We start from the raw sequence: 18,742 nt of genomic DNA, 5'->3' as shown, positions 1-18,742 counted from the left end.
ATATTAACTCATAACATTTTCTTATTTCAACTTATTTGAAGTCTATGAAACTGCTATAAATTTTGTTTTAGCTCAAGATTAACGCCAACATTGTAAGACAGACTGACTTAAATATCTCTACAGAGTATAGAATCTAATAAATCTACTGGAATAGGTAGGATTTTTTTGACTAGATCAAAACAAAAGAAAATAGTTAATTTTATATTTGGTTATACTTTTAGTTCAGACGAATGTTTTTCAAAGTCATTTTAGCTAATTTTTTTTATATGATAAAAAGTCCGCAAAATAAATTGTTCAGTTACCCAAAATCGCCCATCGAAGGCTTTATATGTATTTTCGTAAGTTTGTTTACGTCGCTTCCAGAAACGACTAAAATTTAAAACCTTTGTGTAAGCCGAAGGTAATTTAAAAATAAGGTAGATAGAACACTTTGAGGTTGACAGTTTCGTTCTGTTATACCAGTGTGATGATTCATATCCTTTTATTTATTAAAAGTTTTTAGCTATGGAACTCTTTCTATAGTTTAGGTGATAACATAAAATTTATTTGAATTATGTAGAATACCTATCCAAAAGTTCGTGTAATATCTTATTTGAAATTTTGATTTATGACGCCTATCTATAATAAGATTCGTGCTGGTAGCTGAAGTAATAAGATAATTTTAAGATAAGAAATATGTTGGGAGATAGAATAAAACAATATACGCTATTCATGACGGTAATAATACTATTAATTCTCATTTTAGGCTAATAGCTAGATAATAAATATAGATAATAAGGCTGCAGATCCCGAGATCCAGGGTTCAAACACCAAGTCGGTTTGATAACAAAGTGTTGACATTTATTGAGAATTTCTGTAAAAAAATATCAGTAGAAGCCCGGAGCCTGGAGTGTGTACTCCCGTGCCTCGGGAAGTACGTAATGCTGTTGACCATGTGCCTGAATTCTTTCCGGTCCTGCCAGATTTGTCGTCCTATATATTGTGCATTATAATACGTCTAGCGGTAGCGGTTGAATCAGCACATCGTAATTAGGGAGATGCATTTTCTTTTCTTCTTTCGAATGTCAAATTATTTATGATAGTAAGAGAGAAATAAATATTTTAACTTTACGAGTTGTATCATTAGACCATCTATCTTTCTTCGTACTTTACATAAGCCTGATATTATATAACCTAAAATTTCAATGTTATTAATACCTACTGCAACATCGCTTATATTGAAATCAAATGTAACATACAAATTGTTTTCAGTATAAAGGCCTGAATTTGTGTCTGATTCCATTAGCAGCGCATTGTATTCGTTGCTATTGTTTAAAATAGCATTTACACTAATTTCCTACTTATGCCCTTACAATAGAGTTAATAACACCTTAGCCAAATATTTGATAGTAATCCCATGTATTTTATAAAATTATTCTTTAATTTAAGCCTTAATATATTGTCATAGAGTTTGAAATTGGTTGCAATCAAATATATAACAGTTGTTCAAATTCATTCAGCTTCGGAACACGGATATGGGATTTGAAACAATGAAGACAATATTCCCATACCATAATATCCTAATCCATTTTACTATTGTAACATTTAAAGTATACATTTAGCCAAAATCTCAGTATTCTGGATAAACACGGAGGAGCTTTTACTAGTTTTGGCCCAGTTAGAAGACTGATAAAATCAGTCAACCGCCACTGAATTTTCATGTTCTTAATTTTTGTTCATAATTTATCTCGTACTCGGCGGTTAAGGAAAATATTATGAGTTAACCTCCATGTAGCAGATGAAAATCTGCTTCATGATATCAACCTGCATTCTATAATTCTAATATCGCAAATAAAATTACAAAATATCTTAACACATTCATTTATTCCCTATTTTTTCACCCTTTGGTTTTATATTAGTTCATTATAAAGAAAATATTTTCCAAATTGGTTAATAATTGACGTAGATCCGAGGTGAAAAACAAAAATCGGATACAATGACATTGAGAACCGCATTTTTTGGAAGTCTGTTAATATTTTATCACTTTGGTATCTAAATCAAGTTAGTCTATTTACTTAATATATTTATTATTTATTTTCATTTCAAAGGCAATGAAAAAAATTACAAAAAATAAATAAATGTTCGCTTAGTTAGGAAAACATTGTAGTCCACGAAATAAGTTAATAATATTGTCCGGAAGTAATTTTCCTGGAAAAAAAATATCTAACTTAGTGGAAAATGGGCACAAACAATAAAATAACTCATAATTTTATAAAAGATTTTAATAATACTCTTACATCTCTTTTGTATTTAGATACAATATTTACAAAAACTTATAATTATTTTCCTACTTAGAATAAAATACAAACCTCAAAAATATGAAGATGTCATGATTTTTTGTAACTGTCTAGCAATTTCGAAAATTAATAATGAAATAGAGACAGTTTTAGGCAGTGATTTTGCTGATGTCTGAAATGATGATAAAAAGCTTGGAAAAACTAAATTTAAAACTAATAAATACAATCACAAAGGCACATAATCAGACGATGAAAATGAAAAAAAATCGGTAAAACTTGGATACCAATTATTAATGATAAAACAATCATATGCTATATAAGATGTTTTTTAAGCAGATACAATTACAGAAGAATCTATAATTTCTCTAAACATCTATATAAAAATATAGCTAGAGAAGTTAAAAATTCTTTAAACATCGAATTATTTATTTAAATCATTATGTACCTTTGGGAGTAAACTATCACTAGCTGATATCATGATAATCAGACAAAGACTTTATTTAAAGTAACCAATATTGAAAAAAATATTTCAATTAAAAAAAGAAGATTCCTTTTCAAAAAGAGAATAACTTGGAACACAAATTTATTATATTTTTTATTAAGTAAAGTAAATCGTAAATGTACAGAAGCGCGTAATTAAATATTTGGTTATTGTAATTTTTCGTTTCACCGTATTCTGTCTTTTTGCACTTAATTGTGTATAGCAGTTTGCTCAAAGTATTTGCGTGTTCCATAAAAATAACGAACTTTTTTTTAAATATTTGCCCAATTATCATGTCGGCTTAATATCATTCTATATAAAATTATTCACCAATAATGTTAAAATTTACATTATATCACACGAACCCTATCATCCGATCTGTTCGATGTCACCATCGTTAAACTAATAAATATGTCGACGTGGGTTGATTTTAGACTACAGGTGGATTAGGCGTTGAAAAAAATATAATTAATTGATTTTATTTTGATTAAAATGATAGGCTTAGGCTACAACATTCAAGGTACCTAATCACAAGATAATTGGACGAATCAGAATCGAATTTACATAATTTAAATTTGGAATTACGGACATAAAGAATTTGTATTGATATTTATATCCGGCAGCCAACTAAATCAAATAACTTATAATATATATGTATATATATCCATACATGTATGTAAACAACAAACAGTAAAATACCCAAAACTAAATTCAAGATCCGAAAATTTGCTTTTCCAATTAAAGTTACTTTTTAACAGTCGCTTCTATCCAAATTATTACAACAAATTCGAATACTGAACTCGTAAACTTTCTATCTCAAATCCAATTTCGTGATCTTCAAACGATACGAAAAGTTGGATAAAATTAAATCTTTCGCATTTGGCACTTCCCTTAACCTAAGCCTACTAAAATTACAGATTTAACTCGAATATGAAGGGGATATTACTAGTCTTATAGCAGAAGTTTATCTTATCTTCTAGCAGCTGGTGCTTGAGTGTGATGTGCACAACTTTCTACATTTTCTGGCCAATCGCATACGTTTTCATTGGGGTTGAAGACCAGGTTCTGAGGACATGGCATGTGGTGTTTCCTCTCCCCTTCACACATGTAGTACATGGTACAGTCCGCTTTGTCAGGGTGGTAGGATATGTGACCGTCCTCTTCTTCGCATATCACTTCAGTGGCTGTAAGCAATATCAGAAATAATGTAATAATAGTTTTTAATTTCAGGTGCAAGTGTCCTTAAAATTTTACTAGAAGTTAATCTATAATATTCTCAAAAAGTCTCATGTTTTATGTGAAAAATAATATTCTCATAAAAACATGTTTTTTTTATGCATGATAATTTAAAGCTTTTATAAAATATGCAGAATTATATACTCACGATCCTTAGTAGTGTACTGTCCATTGGGATTTGAAGATTCGTACGGTCCATCGTACTCCAGTTTAACCTTGTAGTCTCCCAGCTCCTGTCTCATGGCGGTGATGAGAGGATACTTGCCAGTGCCGCACGAGCCTCGGAAGTCGTCCATGTCGATGGACCAGACCATGATGCCTCCGAAACCTTCTTCTTTCAGCCAGGTCATCTGGTAAATATAATAGAGTTGAATCGTGATGCAATTGGTAATTTCAAAACTTAAATCGACTTCATAAATAACTTTTCCGGATGTTTGTGTAAAGATAATTGCTAAGATTCGGTGGCAGTGATGGAGAAAAGTTAATATTCATTTTTAAGGACTTTAAAACCGAAATTGCCGTTTAGTTTACAAAGTAAGTTAAACATCAAACACGTTTTATAAGTTTATATTAGCATTGTCGTCTTCTAAGTTATTCCGCAACTATAACGAAATGTATTTTATGTGTAAATAATCTAAAATAATGAAGTACAAGATTATACTGCAAATAAAAAAAAGAATAACCAATGTACTTATTGACAAAATAATATATACTTTATATAATGTTGTTAATTGGTTTTTATCATATTATTTTTGAATTATATAAAGGTTAATGACCTAATGCTCTCATGAGGATATGTGATTGCGTCGACTCATATATCAAAAGTTAGGCAAGATGGCAATCTTAAATCCCAAGTATGAGCTAGGCAACATGATAAATTATCCATATACTCTAACAGGTCACATACTAAAATAAATCCATATCATCCAATTCTTATGTATTTGAGTAATGTACCTTGGTCTTCAGTGATCTCTCATCATCGAAGCCCACCCATTGGTCTTCCCTGTAAGCGAACGGAACCATCTGTTCATTGTCCCATACAAGTGTTGTGTTGTCTTCTCTCAGGAAGTCGCAGATTTCGTAGTATGACATGAAGCCAGCTTCGTTTGTAAAGCGACCAGCTAGACCTGAAATTAAGAAATGCTGTATGTAGCTAAAATTGATAATATAATTGAATTGTATTAAATAGTTGGATACTAAATTATGTGTTTTATATAATTTTTTATATCTAGTACTCAAAGTTTGGAAATCGTTTGAAGTTCTCTGGCTTATTTGATATACATAAATAAATAGATTCTTATATTGCCAGTTTGTAGATAAAAACACGTCGAGTAATTTTATCTTAAAATAGAATTATCTTTTTAGCACAAAAACAGTATAAAAGGATTTGAGTCAAATGTTAATAACTAGCGGCCCGCCTCGACTTCGTACGTGTTGAAAAATGTAACTTTTATAGGAAAAAATGTTTAACTTCAGTTACATTATTGCAATATAGGGATCTCCAATGTTTTGAAAATAAAATTTAGCTTATGTTACTCGTTGATAATGTAAATTTCTATGGATGAAAGATTTTTTTTAAATCGGTTAAGTAGATTTTGAATTTATCCATTACAAATAAATATATAAAAAAAATCAAATCTTTACTCTTTATAATATTAGTATAGGGTAGTGTAGATAAAGACTGTAAATAAATATAGGTTGACGCAAAGATATTACCACCGCCTGAAGCTGGAGCACCAATATCGAATTGAGTTCCGTTGATCAACGTGAATGAGCGACCGTATGTGGGCATTCCGATCATCAGCTTCTCTTTAGGAGCACCTTGACGTACCCACTCACGAGCTGAATAATCCTGGAAAGATTTTCAATGCTTATTTCAACGCTTATACTGGAAACTTTATATTATTAAAAAAACTTTTGTTAAATGTTATAAAACTGTGGCAAGGTATTATTAATAAAAAATCCTAGATAATTTGAATTAAATCTCTTTATTTTTATCCAATTACCTAGCTGATACCTAAACATGATCTACAACGCAAGCCAACAAAGTAAAATAATTGTAATCGATAAAAACTTTAATAAAAATTCACTCGAATTAAAATGAAATTATTTTATGAAGTACAAATTGTTTTGTTTGTTAACTAAATAAAAACTACCGAGGCAGCAGATGCGGTAGCTGATAAAACTTTCTCAACCATTAAAAGTATGCGCTTGTTTTTTAACCAAGTTAAAGTTATCACGGACAATTTCTTATAGCAACTGGTCGCTTTTTAAAAGTAAGTAAGCAAGTAAGTTAAAGTTTTCGTTCAGTTATTTTTATGTACACTGTCGTTTGTCGGAAATTTGTCATTTGCCCTATTGTAAGATTATTTAACGCAAATAATTTTTAGCTCTTTGTGATTAGGCTTAAATTTCTCGGTGTATCTCCTCTTAAAATTAGAATAGTCTTTAGTTGGTGCTAAAATGTTCTTTCTCTTTTAATGTATCTTATTTATTTTAATGTCTATTTTAACTCACTACTGTAAGTTTCTTCTGGTAGCTGGTTGCGCTCTCAAGCGGGAACAGTGGGCTGTTGTGTCCGACCTGACGCTCCCATTGGCCGTGGAAGTCGTACGTCATCACGTTGATGTAGTCCTGTCATGAAGATTGTTTCATCATCATCAAGAATAACCTTATTATATATATTATTGTTCTCATTCCTAATAATTGAAGTACTTAGGGTAAATTTAAGCTAACTAAGCTAAGCTAAGAAATGATTTAACAATGATTGATGATGAAGAGTATATCATAGAAATCCTAATGAGTAACATCATATAAATTACAAAAAGTGGCTCCAATTTTTATACAAAGAACTGTTGTCAATATGACATTAAAAGAAAATAAGAAAGACAGTTAAGCTTTTCTATACTTACCAAGTATTTGGAAATTTCTGGAACATCATATCCAGCGGCTATTGCTTCGAATGATGCTGGAACAGCAGCAGAAAGGAGGAGACGAGGTTGTCCAGATGTTTTTGCTTCACCTTCGAAAGCTAGACGAAGTTCCTTGAGCAAGGAGACGAAGGCTGCTCTGTCATCAGCTCCTCTGTGAATTAAATAAATCATGAAAACACTAGAACATTTACTTAAACTGAAAAATACGTTTGTTTATTTTATCTTATAGTGCAATTAACTTATCTATAAGTCACGAATAATAAAATAAAGTTTAATAAGTACATAATTTTTTTTTGAGAGATAATATAACTATATTTAAATAGAATACATTTATTATATAGTTCTATTAAGAACATTTTAATTCATGAAAACCATTTTACGACATTATTACTACATTAATCTACTCTTACTGAGAATTCATTATTCAATATCAAAACCTGTTTATAGACCCATTCCAGACACCTATAATTGATTGTCGAATAAATTCAACAATGTGCATTCGAAAATTTTCCAACTTCGCTTTTGCCTAAATTATTTAATATACTACACCAATAGTTGATTGAGATACATAGAATGTAATTTCCATACATTTTGAACTTTTTACGACGTAACGTGTGTGACGTGACGTCATCTTGGGATACTATTTTGGTATTAACTACATAAGAAAAGGTTTGACTTGACTTTGGTTGTGATCCTCTTTGGATCACAACCAAAGTCAATATCACTTCTACGTACAATATCTAATCTGAGTTTAATTCCTACGTTCCTATTTCTTTTCACTCAGGTACAAAAACTTAGCCTACAAAGGCTCAAATTTCACAAGATGGAAAAATCATGTCTAGATTTTTTTTACGATTATTGTATGATCCGTTAAAAGGTTTTCTTAATATACAGCCTATTTAAGTATGTGTTACCTTAGCATATGAAATGTATATATGTTGAGGTGTTATTAAAATTCGCTCATACATCGTTCCATTATGGTTTCTTTATATGTATAGTCTGTCTTTATAATAAAAGATTATGGCTTTAAATAATAGTGATTATGTCAGGGAAAACGTTGTTGCTTTTAATCTTTACATGTCAATTATAATCTTTACATTCGCAATTGTTTTTTTTTTTGAGTGGTGTATTTCACTTCATTTCATCTGAGTGGTGTATTTCAGCAGAATTAACTGCTAACATTGTATCAGACTGTATTAATTGGACATGTAATTGTTTCGTAAAAACACAATGTATTGCTTACTTTTTTTTCCAATTAATGGAATACCTTACTCTCAAGGCTGGTTTTAATAAATTACTTATATTCGCCACAAAGTGAGACGTTAAGCTTGTTAGGAATTATGACAATAACTAGCTGGTGCCCGCGACTTCGTCTACGCAGGATTAGTATTTGGAGTAGCTTATATTAGCGTGGCATAGAAAAGAACTAACATTATGACATAAATATTTTTTGAGTCGCATTTGAAAAATATAACTGCTTGACAATATTTTAACATAAGAAAATTGGCATTATAATAAATATACGGTAATTAGGCACTGCAGAACCCTGATCATAGGCCTATAGTTATCCAGCTACTGCAGTCTGCTCTTATAAACTATATTTAACGATTTTTTTCCTTCAGCATAAACATGCAGATTTTTTGCTTTGGAAACACGTGAGCAAGCCACATAGAGCTGACCGTGAGAAAAACATGGCGTGCCTAAATGTATGCCTGCTACCTTTAAGGTTTGCTCCTGCGATTTGTTGATCGTCATTGAAAATGCGACTTTTAACGGGAACTGCAGGCGTTTAAAATTGAATGGCAAGTTATTGGGTATGATTGGGATGCGCGGTATAAGAACATTGTCTCCCTTGGCTTCTCCAGTTAAAATTATGGCCTTCACAATGTGCCTTCCTAGTTCGGTAACTCGCATTGATATACATCACGTTATTTACAATATTATAAATCAACCAAAAAAGGACCAATTACTAACCTACCTACAACCTCTGTAATTTACAAAAAAAAGAAGGAATTCGGTATAATGAACAGGTAAGTAACCTATATCTATTAATTTAAATAAAAATGAAGTATCTTATTTAAGTGTAACTCCTAACCAAAAAAAAACTGCCAATACCTAATCTTGGGGATATATTACTTGAAGTACAATCCGTTTTTAAAAAATCGCTATAACCATGAAAATTCGCAAAACGGAGACAACAGTCAACAATGTCTGCCCTCACGCTTCTGCCCGCGTTCGGGTCGCGCACTCAGCGATGAGCGCCTTCTTCCCCCACACAAGTGCGTCGCACCGCCCGCCACCGCCGCCGGAGGCGAACCGCGCCGTACCGCTCGCTACACCGCACCCGTAGTATCGCGCATTTAAACTAAATGATGTCTATCATACATTACATAATTATGTGTAACTAACGTTTATGGCAGCGCACGCCAGAATAGCTCGCAGAAAGGTAGGTTTTTTCCTAGTTACTTGACATTTAATGTCATATTTTGGACAGCTCACACAATATCTTTATAAATTGTAGCCTATGTGTTATTCTGATGTATAAGCTATATTATTGGAAAGTTTAATTGAAATCCATTCAGTAGTTTTTGCGTGAAAGAGTAACAAACATCCATCCACACATACAAACTTTCACGTTTATAATAGTAGTAGGATAAACTAAACGGTCAGGTTCTAACTAACAACCTTCACCTCGTTCAGCCCGTATACGATTGGCTCTTCATTGGCCCTAATAACATTATAAGCACTATCTACTATGAAGTTATTAATAACAAAGTTTGAAGGTTATTTAAAAGCAGTAAACCGAAAAAATGTTGTTTTAAGGAACATGACAAAGAAATCAATAATTTTCGGCTTAAAAAAAATTTATTAAGCTTTAATCGATTACGTAATCTGTCTGCGGTAGCGTTTTTCAATTGGTCGGAGATTTTGAATAGAAATCTGGCCCTAAATAATTTATCCTATTTAAAATACCTCAATATTATTTTAAAAGAAAACATTCTTAAAAATTTGGTAAAATGAAAACATCAAAATAGTTTATCTGATTACAGTTTAAGGTTTAAGATGACTAAGGGTTTGTTAGTTAGAGCATCTATCGAGTATTACAGAGTATGTACAATGGCTAGAAGTATTACTATAAAGGTATGGCAATAGACAGCTGTTGATAGTAGATTTCCGTCAAATTGTAAATTCCATCTCAATTGATTGTTATAAATGTAAATGATAATAATTGTTTAGTTCACAAATATCCCACTTAAATGAAATTGTTAAGAAATTCTGAAATTAAATTGTTAAGAAGTTAAACGAATTAAAACTAAAGATATTCTGTCCTGCTCTAAAAAGTATTTATTATTTCCATGTGTTCCACTTTACATTACAAAAAAGTTACTTAAAAATCATAGATACTTTTAGCTTGAAACTAAATAATGTATATAAATATAAATAAACAAGTTGAAGAGAAACATGAAAGTAACGTCGTATTTCGAATCTCCTAAGATTGATATTAATCAGTGACTAGGCGTAATTGATTATATCAATATAATTTGTCCTTACCTTGGATATTCCCAATCAATGTCCAAACCATTGAATTGGTAGTCTCTCAGGAACTCGATCGCTTCGTACACGAACTGGTTCATGCGGAACACGTTCGATGTAAGCTCTTTGAAGGGCGTGGAACCAAATGCCCAACCACCGATAGCTAATAGAACCTAAACAAAGAAAAAAGTTTAGCAAATTTTTTTACAAATTATGCAGAGATAACAGATTAAAAGGAGAAAAATTCAATTATTTCAGAAATATTTTCAATAATTGATCAATTGAGTCTGCTAAGACTGATCTTCGTTTCTGGATAACCATTAATTTGCTATATACCATTAATATGTTATATATGCCTCGCCTGATATTATAATAATTGACTGGTGGTAGAGCTTTGTGCAAGCTCGTCTGGGTAGGTCTAACCCACTCATCAGATATTCTACCGCAAAACAGCAGTACTTGGTATTGTTGTGTTCCGGTTTGAAGGGTGAGTGAACCAGTGTAATTACAGGCACAAGGGACATAACATCTTAGTTCCCAAGGTTGGTGGCGCATTGGTGATGTAAGCGATGGTTAACATTTCTTACAATGCCAATGTCTATGGGCGTTGGTGGCCACTTACCATCAGGTGGCCTATATGCCCGCCTTCCTATTCTATATAAAAAAACAGGTGAGAATACAAGTCATTCTATCTTTTGTACGCATTAGATATGATATAACCTTGGCACTAAAATGGAAAGATGATATATAGCTAGCTATAGAATCACAGTTCAGCTTATAAAGTCAATAAGAAATAATTATGTTTAAGTCAAATATTTGTTATCTTCGGTCGAGATTTTCGAGTAGTGTTTCGGTTATTCTGGAAAATTAAAAAATGTCGCAAACATTGGGCCTGTGTTCATATAAATTTAAGCCATTCAATACATATTTCAAATATCCCTCGAAGGGCCATTATGGTCGAAATTAGCAAGGAGGATATTATTCTGATTAAGAATATATATATATTTTTTATCATCATAATAATTGTGTATATATTTGGTTTTAAATTATATTATGAAGAGTCTAGATGCTATACAAAAATGAACTATTGTTTTTTTTTTCTAAAACGAATGTTAACAACATAAGTTAGCTGAAATTCTAACTTTCTATAAGAAACAATGTCAATGACGTTACATTTTTTAAATTTAACATCAAAGTTAGACGAGTGTACCTTGTTTTAAGCTTAAACTAAAATATCGTTCAACTTAAAAATATGCATATTTTGAAATTTTGAAATAAGAAGTTATTCATAATAATATTGTATTTTAAATAAAAACTGTCCAAATATGTTTTTAAAGAAGTAAATTAACGAAATAAGTTTATAATTAAAAACTCTGTGACTAAAAACAAAATATTTACGAATTTAATCATAAAGAAGATTTTAAAATATATTTAATAGAAGCATTAGAACTTGAAAATGAACTTGTTAACCATTTCGTTGTTTATATTTCGACTGGTAATTAATAGATTGATCAAAATTAGGTGTATCAAAATTCAACATTCGATTATTTGATATTCAATGACGGATTTCGACTCGAATTAAGCAATTATTGACATTATATACGTAATAATTAAAGTCATTGAAATAAAATCTTACTTTATTAAATTTTAGACAAATTGGTACTTTATACACCTTTAAGGCGAGTTAAGTGTTTGTTATTAAAGACAAAAACTTCAGGTGCTCTCAAACTTTTAGTACTTAAGAAATCTTTTCAAGTTTTATTTTTTAATATTTCACATTTCTTTTAATTTTTTTTTTCATTTGATGTTCTTCGTCGTTTCTTTTTATTCAGCCCACGAAAAGTGTCTCTCATTTAGCTCGAGAGTCACTGACTCTATACAATTAAGCTATCCTTTGTGTTCTTTTGAGGTCTACGTCTAGAAATACTTAACGAATTCCATTAAAATCTTGGACATTCTAAATGGTTTTTAAGGAACAATGTTAGAAGATTTCGTATAATTAAGCATTGTAAACGTTAAAAATGCTTTTAAGTTTCATGTTTAAATTAATACAATTAAATATAATTAAATATTTTGACGGAATATTTATAAACGCATTTGATGGACCAATAAATTGTTGATAGAGAATAGAATTTTAAGCAACTTTCACCATCATTTGTATAGAACATGTGTGATATCCGATTTTCAATTTATATGGATAGAGGGTTTTTCATTATTTCTTAGAAAATTTAGCGAGATGTAGTGGGATATGTTAATTCAAGATTTGATCAAATGAAGCATTTATAATTCTGAAAACAGGCCTTGTGTTCAGAAACTGCTATATTTAGAATAAATCTAGCTTTAATAATAAAATTCTGGTATAAGTCAAAAAGCGTAATATTTGAATGTTGTATTATTAGTTTTGTGTAAGTCGTCATAATATTTTAAATGTTGATTGTGAGATAAGCTTACCTTCAAATTAGGGTTTTTCTCTCTCAAAGCCACCACTTTATCGTACATGTCATTGTCCTTTTCATCCCCTTCAGCCAGCTTGTGATCCTTGAGGGTCGCGAAGGCATAGATAACATGCGTGCATAGAGTGGGGTCTACGTTTTCTGGCATGAAGCGACCAGCACTAGGCCTCTTAGAAGACCAAGACGTGAGGTAGCAGAGAATTTGTGGTTCACGTTCTGTGAAAAATATTTATTATATAAATTATATAATCAAATCTATTGTAATTAAGAGTGAAACTCCTTATATGCCTTGGATAAGTAGTCTATGAATGTGAAAGGTTGAGTGTGATTCATTGTCGAGGGTTCGGAACTATACAACTTTAAAGTAGCGATCACTAAAAATACTCATGCAGTATCTTAAAATATTTATCTTTATATATGTTTTTGAGTTCATATAAACAATAAAGTATATAACAAATATAATAAAATTAAAATGAGCGTGAATAGCACACTGGGCTGCAAAAATTGCAAGTTCGAACCCATTGAGCTATTGTTGTCCCCATTTCTAACACAAGTTTTTTAATTGGAGAGGTAAATAGGAATATTAGTAATTTCTTAAAAAAAGGCCATTACTAATATAAAAAAAAAATGTTTGAATGTATAATACATAATTACTATTGCTACAAACGGGTCTAAGCCTCTAAGCTCATTGTAAAAGTCTTCATTATAATAAAAGTATATTAAAAGCGTTTCATGATTTTCTAGTGAGGTGCAAATTACTAAATAATTTTCCATCTTAGTTCGTCAAATGTTGAAAAAGAATTAGAAATATTGAAATATTATCAGTATCTTTTGGTAAGATATTTTAAAACGTTATCTGATAAAAAAATATGTCATATTGAAATCCAAAAGAAAGTAATATTACTGAAATACAGATTAAGAAAATACAAAGTAATTGTCTAAATGTTGGCTTTTATTAATAATCGAATATCCATTTATCCGCTTATTGGTGAATAGCAAAGAAGGTCTTATTCGATCAATCATCTATTTCAATTTGTAGACAAATTTAATCTTGCAAGTCTTCTTGATTTTTTAATAAAATTATGAAGAATTTGTCTTAATGGAATTTGATAAATTGTACCTTAATATTTATTAAAATATTCAGGTGAAATTCGTCACATTTCATGATTTAAAAAAAAATTGTATGATTTATGTATATGTTTATATATATTGTAGAATAATATGACTAATCGTATTAATAAACTTGCAATCACCGAACTTATAGTACAGTACTTTTAACGTTATAAAGTTATATACTTTATAAGTCTCTGGAAGCTTTGTAAAACTTGTAAGTTCTTTCCGTAAGGATTGACGCTAAGCGTCATAAAGGCTGTAAGTCTAAATCATAACACTCATAATATATGCCATAAAGTGCCAAATAGTTTAGAGCCCTGCGTGCGTTCTATTGAAGGGAGAAAGATGAAATTATGTATCATTTCATGGGCCTCGTAATTCTGGTCGTCGAAACTCTGATCGTGAAAGCACTCGATGTCTGAAACTTTTAGCAACTATGTCGCGAGTTGTCGTTGTTCGGAGCCATTCTTGGTGGGTGGGTGGGAGAGACATGGTACCTTAAAATGACCCTTGTGACACCCCTTTTAAGATCGGTAGCTTTTAGTGTCACGTACAAGGCCTACTTGCTTTTTGAGCGTATAAAATGTAAATTTATGGTACTTAATCTTCGTAACTTGTTTTTAGCTTTATATTAATGAATTTATAATGCTTATGGGAATCCGATGGTTGATAATTAATTGAATTTCGTATATTTTAATAATTAAAAAATATTTGACTATTAGTTACATTATAAATATAGCAAGGTAATTTTTATTTAATTACTTTTCAAATAAAATCATACTATGCAAGTAGTATGAGCAGGTTTTTACTTATTAAACGTCGAGCTCATATAGTATATTTTTTTTAATTCACAAATAGATTTTTTTAATAATAATATTCATTCAAAATATTAACTCCCAAAAAAATATAATTCGAGAGACAAACAATACTTTCATACAATTAATATATCAAGAGGCGTACAATCATCTTAGAAAGTTAATAACACGAACAGTCGCATATAAACGGAAAGCGAAAATAAAACTAATATGTGTGTGGAGGCAATTGGCATTGAAAAAGTTGGTGAAAGTTTCCGCAAGCTGTCGTCTGATTTATGTATGACGTCTCACTAAATTGTGTTTGGAAGGCTTAATCCTGTAATAACTGTAATAAATAGCAGGGTTTGTTTATAACGAAAACGAACAAATTAGTTTTTCCAAATCTTCACTAAGCGAGATATATTGTGTTTTGTTGTCAATTTGCATGTAAATTAATTTTCCAATGCCAGTGGTTTAGTAGTTGAAGCGTGAAATTAAAACAAACAATCACTAAATTTCACATTTATCAAATTAGTTTGAACAGTGATTGTTATTATTGTTTTTTTTTTTAAATTTAAGTGAGCAAAATTATTCGGAATTTACTTTCGTTTTATCTAGAAAGGCAGACTTGCAAAATGCCCAGCAGATAGTAGTAGTAGTAGTAGATAGACATTGTAAGAAATATTGACCATCCCTTACTGACAATAACATCCTTACATCCAAAAACCCAAACTGGAACACAACTATACTAAGTAATGCTATTTCGCGGTAGAGTATTATTATTATATGACAAGTAGGTGGTACCCATTCAGATAGGCTTGCGCAGAGCCCTATCACCAAGTGGAAGAATGATGATAGAAATTACATATAATTTATAAATATAGCTTATATTTCATATCATTAATGTATAAATCTGAATCGAGTGCATGAGTTATATTTTGAAAATTAACAATTAGGCGGCTCTTTGAAAAGTATTGCACACAATTATTAGATATAATTATTAATTATATCAGCACCTCATAATTAATCTCATTTTATTAATCTTTTAACAACTTCCCTTTAGAAGTTTGAACCTTATTTGAACAGCCCGTAGCATTGTTTTATTTAAAAATAAATCTCGGTACATACACCGTTCTGTTACAGGTATGAATAGCAAACGTGTTTATAGCAAAACGATTTAATTGGTATTGTTTATATCATTGTATAGATAGTCAAGTATAAAATTAACAAGTCCAATAATAGAATACGACTGTTTAATGTTCAAAAATGTTTTTTCTTTATGAAAACTGCGGCGGTCTTATATCTTGTGTCTAAGATTTACTGGTAATATTATGGTTTTTTATAATTTGTTTTATAGAAGAGGAGTTGAGGAGGAATGTTATTTAATTGTTTATATAACTTTACTTACTGTTTTTATCCACGACCAATGCGTTGTTGTTGTTCTTGATGATGCGGGTTTTGGTTGGTTTCTTTACCTTGCTTAGCACGTCCGAAAGACTAATCTTGATAGGTTCAGGTTTCTCTGTCTCCTCTATTATGACGGTCCCTGCGACGGTCGCCCAGTCAATGTCCTTAGCGTCCTTACCACGTGAGATACCGCGCAGTTCTTCCCTGATTTAATCAAAAGTTTTGTTACGAATGCATATTTAATCAAATCAATGTCGATATTATAACCAAGCTTGGAAAAAATGGTAGTATTACATAAAATTTTATTCTCTTAATAATCCTAAGCCCTACCCGGAGTGGTAAATACATATAATAATTATTCTACTATGTAATAGTTAAAGGAGTAAGATGGTGGTAAGTTGATATAGCACGTGGATTATGGCTTTAAACCCTATCTTTATATGGGTTTTAATTCATGATATTTTTATTAAATCAAAAAATTTAATTTGTGTAATAACATATTTCGAGTTTGATACCTAGGAAGCCTATCACAACACAAACACACAATCGTTGAATGAAATTCTACCACAGCTGTAACATCTGTATCTCTAAATCTTAAGTGGTGATGAAGACTACGCTCAGCACATTTACACGTAAATTATTTTTTTTATACGAGTGAGTGAATCCAAATAAATAATAAATTCGATCTCATAATCGACATTGAATGAAAACCATAACATCAAAAGGCAATGAACATAATACGGTTGAAGGAGAAATTTAGCATCAGGTGGTCGGTCCATTTGTACTGGCCTTGACATTCAATAATATAAAAACTTTCGTTTCTCTATAAATATTTTATATTTCTATTCGAGTAAAGTTCCGCTCCGCAGGGAAATTCACGTGATAAAGTATATTTTGATTTGCACACTCCATTAACTTTCGAGACGAAATGTTTACGAACCATTTCGTTTTGTTCTCTTTGGTTGTATATTTTGATCACAGAATGGCAAGTAGTTCAGAAATGGCGATAAAAGTGACGGTTAATTTTAGTAACTATGTTTTGTCGTAAGTCTGATGAAAAACCGATGAAGAGACACCAGAGTGAATAAACTGTAATGAAACTGGTAGATGTCTATGCTATTGTATAATACAGAAGTTTAGTTTGAACGTGCTATTTAGCTTAATATTTCAGGATTTGAAAAATCTTTATGCGTCAGTCCATTGATTAAGAAAGCTTATATACACCAATACATTACGACTCACGACCACATGAATCATTTAGTCAGATAATCTCAATCATTCATACAAACAAATTCTAGATATTGCAAAAACCTATTGTCCCATTGATGGGCTAAGGCCTCTAATTTGGGGGAGAAGGCTTGAAGTTAATTCCACCACGCTAGGTACTGTATCCTTATATCTATAATCATTATAACGACTTACCTCATGGCTCCTATGAGAGGGTATTTCACATCACCTCCACAAACGCTGCCAGAGAAGTCATCCATATCGACAGTCCACACCATGGCACCTCCGAAACCGTTGTCTTTGATCCATCTAAAAATTTTAATTTGGTAAATTATTGCTGTTAAATAGTTCACCCAATCACATAAAAGGTTTAAAACCAAATTTGTGTGTCTTATGATGAAAAGTTAGATGATTCATCGTTATAAAAATATTTTTGAAAATAAAGAAAGCCCATTGGATAAATATTCGTAACTAATCCTCATTAATCATTACTTATATTAACATCTAAATATTCTTACCTCATCTTATGTCTGATAGACTTCTCATCATCGAATCCAACCCATTGATCGCCGCTGATAGCGTAAGGCACTTTCATTTCATCATCCCAAACATAGGCTCCACCATTGCGTAAGATTTCACAGACCTTGAAGGCAAATATAAAAATTGTCAAACAAATATTGAAAACTTAGTAATTTCACTTAGATTAACGATTAACGATTTTCACATAAATGTTGCTTACGGTAGCATCGGCTTAACAATGCTATATATTCTTTCGAATGTCAAATCAATGATGACATAAAGAGATAATTTGGCGTTTAAATAAATACCCGCTAAATAACGTTTATAAAAGGCCGTAAGTGTTTATATCATTTTATTTAAGTTGTCACCTTCATCAATGATCGTATCTCTTAATCAACATTTCGGTGGACGCTAAATAATATATATAAAAATTGGTAAAATATATCGTGAAAGTTTAAAGCAACACAGCAATATATCTCTTTGTTTTTTTGAAGGAAAACATGCGCTTATAAAATACGTTGTATCATGTATTTTTTGCCGCAAAAGACAAGAAAATAATCACAAATGGACGTTGAAAATTAAGTAGTGTTATTTACACGGCCATACACTTAACATCTCCGTATCTAAATATATTTTGTGGGCTTTCCATTATTTTATATTAAAATTTTTTAATCAATTGATTTTATTTTCATTAAAATGAAATTCTGTGAAATTATTCAGTCATTTATTTGATCCCAAGTTTAGTTTTTTTTTATAGTATAGGTAGGCA

The 18,742-nt window shown here is 30.9% G+C and overlaps 1 protein-coding gene across 1 annotated transcript in view; it reads right to left on the bottom strand.

The window, feature by feature from the left end:
• Positions 1-2,243: 2,243 nt before the first annotated feature.
• LOC126770929 (probable chitinase 10) overlaps positions 2,244-18,742 on the bottom strand; it is a 117,368-nt gene continuing 100,869 nt past the window's right edge. Inside the window, exons 9-19 of the mRNA XM_050490541.1 lie at positions 17,973-18,097; positions 17,650-17,763; positions 16,229-16,431; positions 12,912-13,129; positions 10,479-10,633; positions 6,906-7,077; positions 6,511-6,627; positions 5,710-5,845; positions 4,948-5,120; positions 4,142-4,343; positions 2,244-3,941 (exon numbers count right to left, since the gene is read on the bottom strand). Of these exons, the coding sequence (XP_050346498.1) occupies positions 3,727-3,941; positions 4,142-4,343; positions 4,948-5,120; positions 5,710-5,845; positions 6,511-6,627; positions 6,906-7,077; positions 10,479-10,633; positions 12,912-13,129; positions 16,229-16,431; positions 17,650-17,763; positions 17,973-18,097 (1,830 nt within the window). The 3' untranslated portion in view covers positions 2,244-3,726. The remainder of the gene's footprint in view (positions 3,942-4,141; positions 4,344-4,947; positions 5,121-5,709; positions 5,846-6,510; positions 6,628-6,905; positions 7,078-10,478; positions 10,634-12,911; positions 13,130-16,228; positions 16,432-17,649; positions 17,764-17,972; positions 18,098-18,742) is intronic.

The sequence above is a fragment of the Nymphalis io genome, chromosome 9 (assembly GCF_905147045.1).
Source record: "Nymphalis io chromosome 9, ilAglIoxx1.1, whole genome shotgun sequence".
Taxonomy (NCBI): Eukaryota; Metazoa; Arthropoda; class Insecta; order Lepidoptera; family Nymphalidae; genus Nymphalis; species Nymphalis io.
This window is presented reverse-complemented; position numbering and strand designations above follow the sequence as displayed.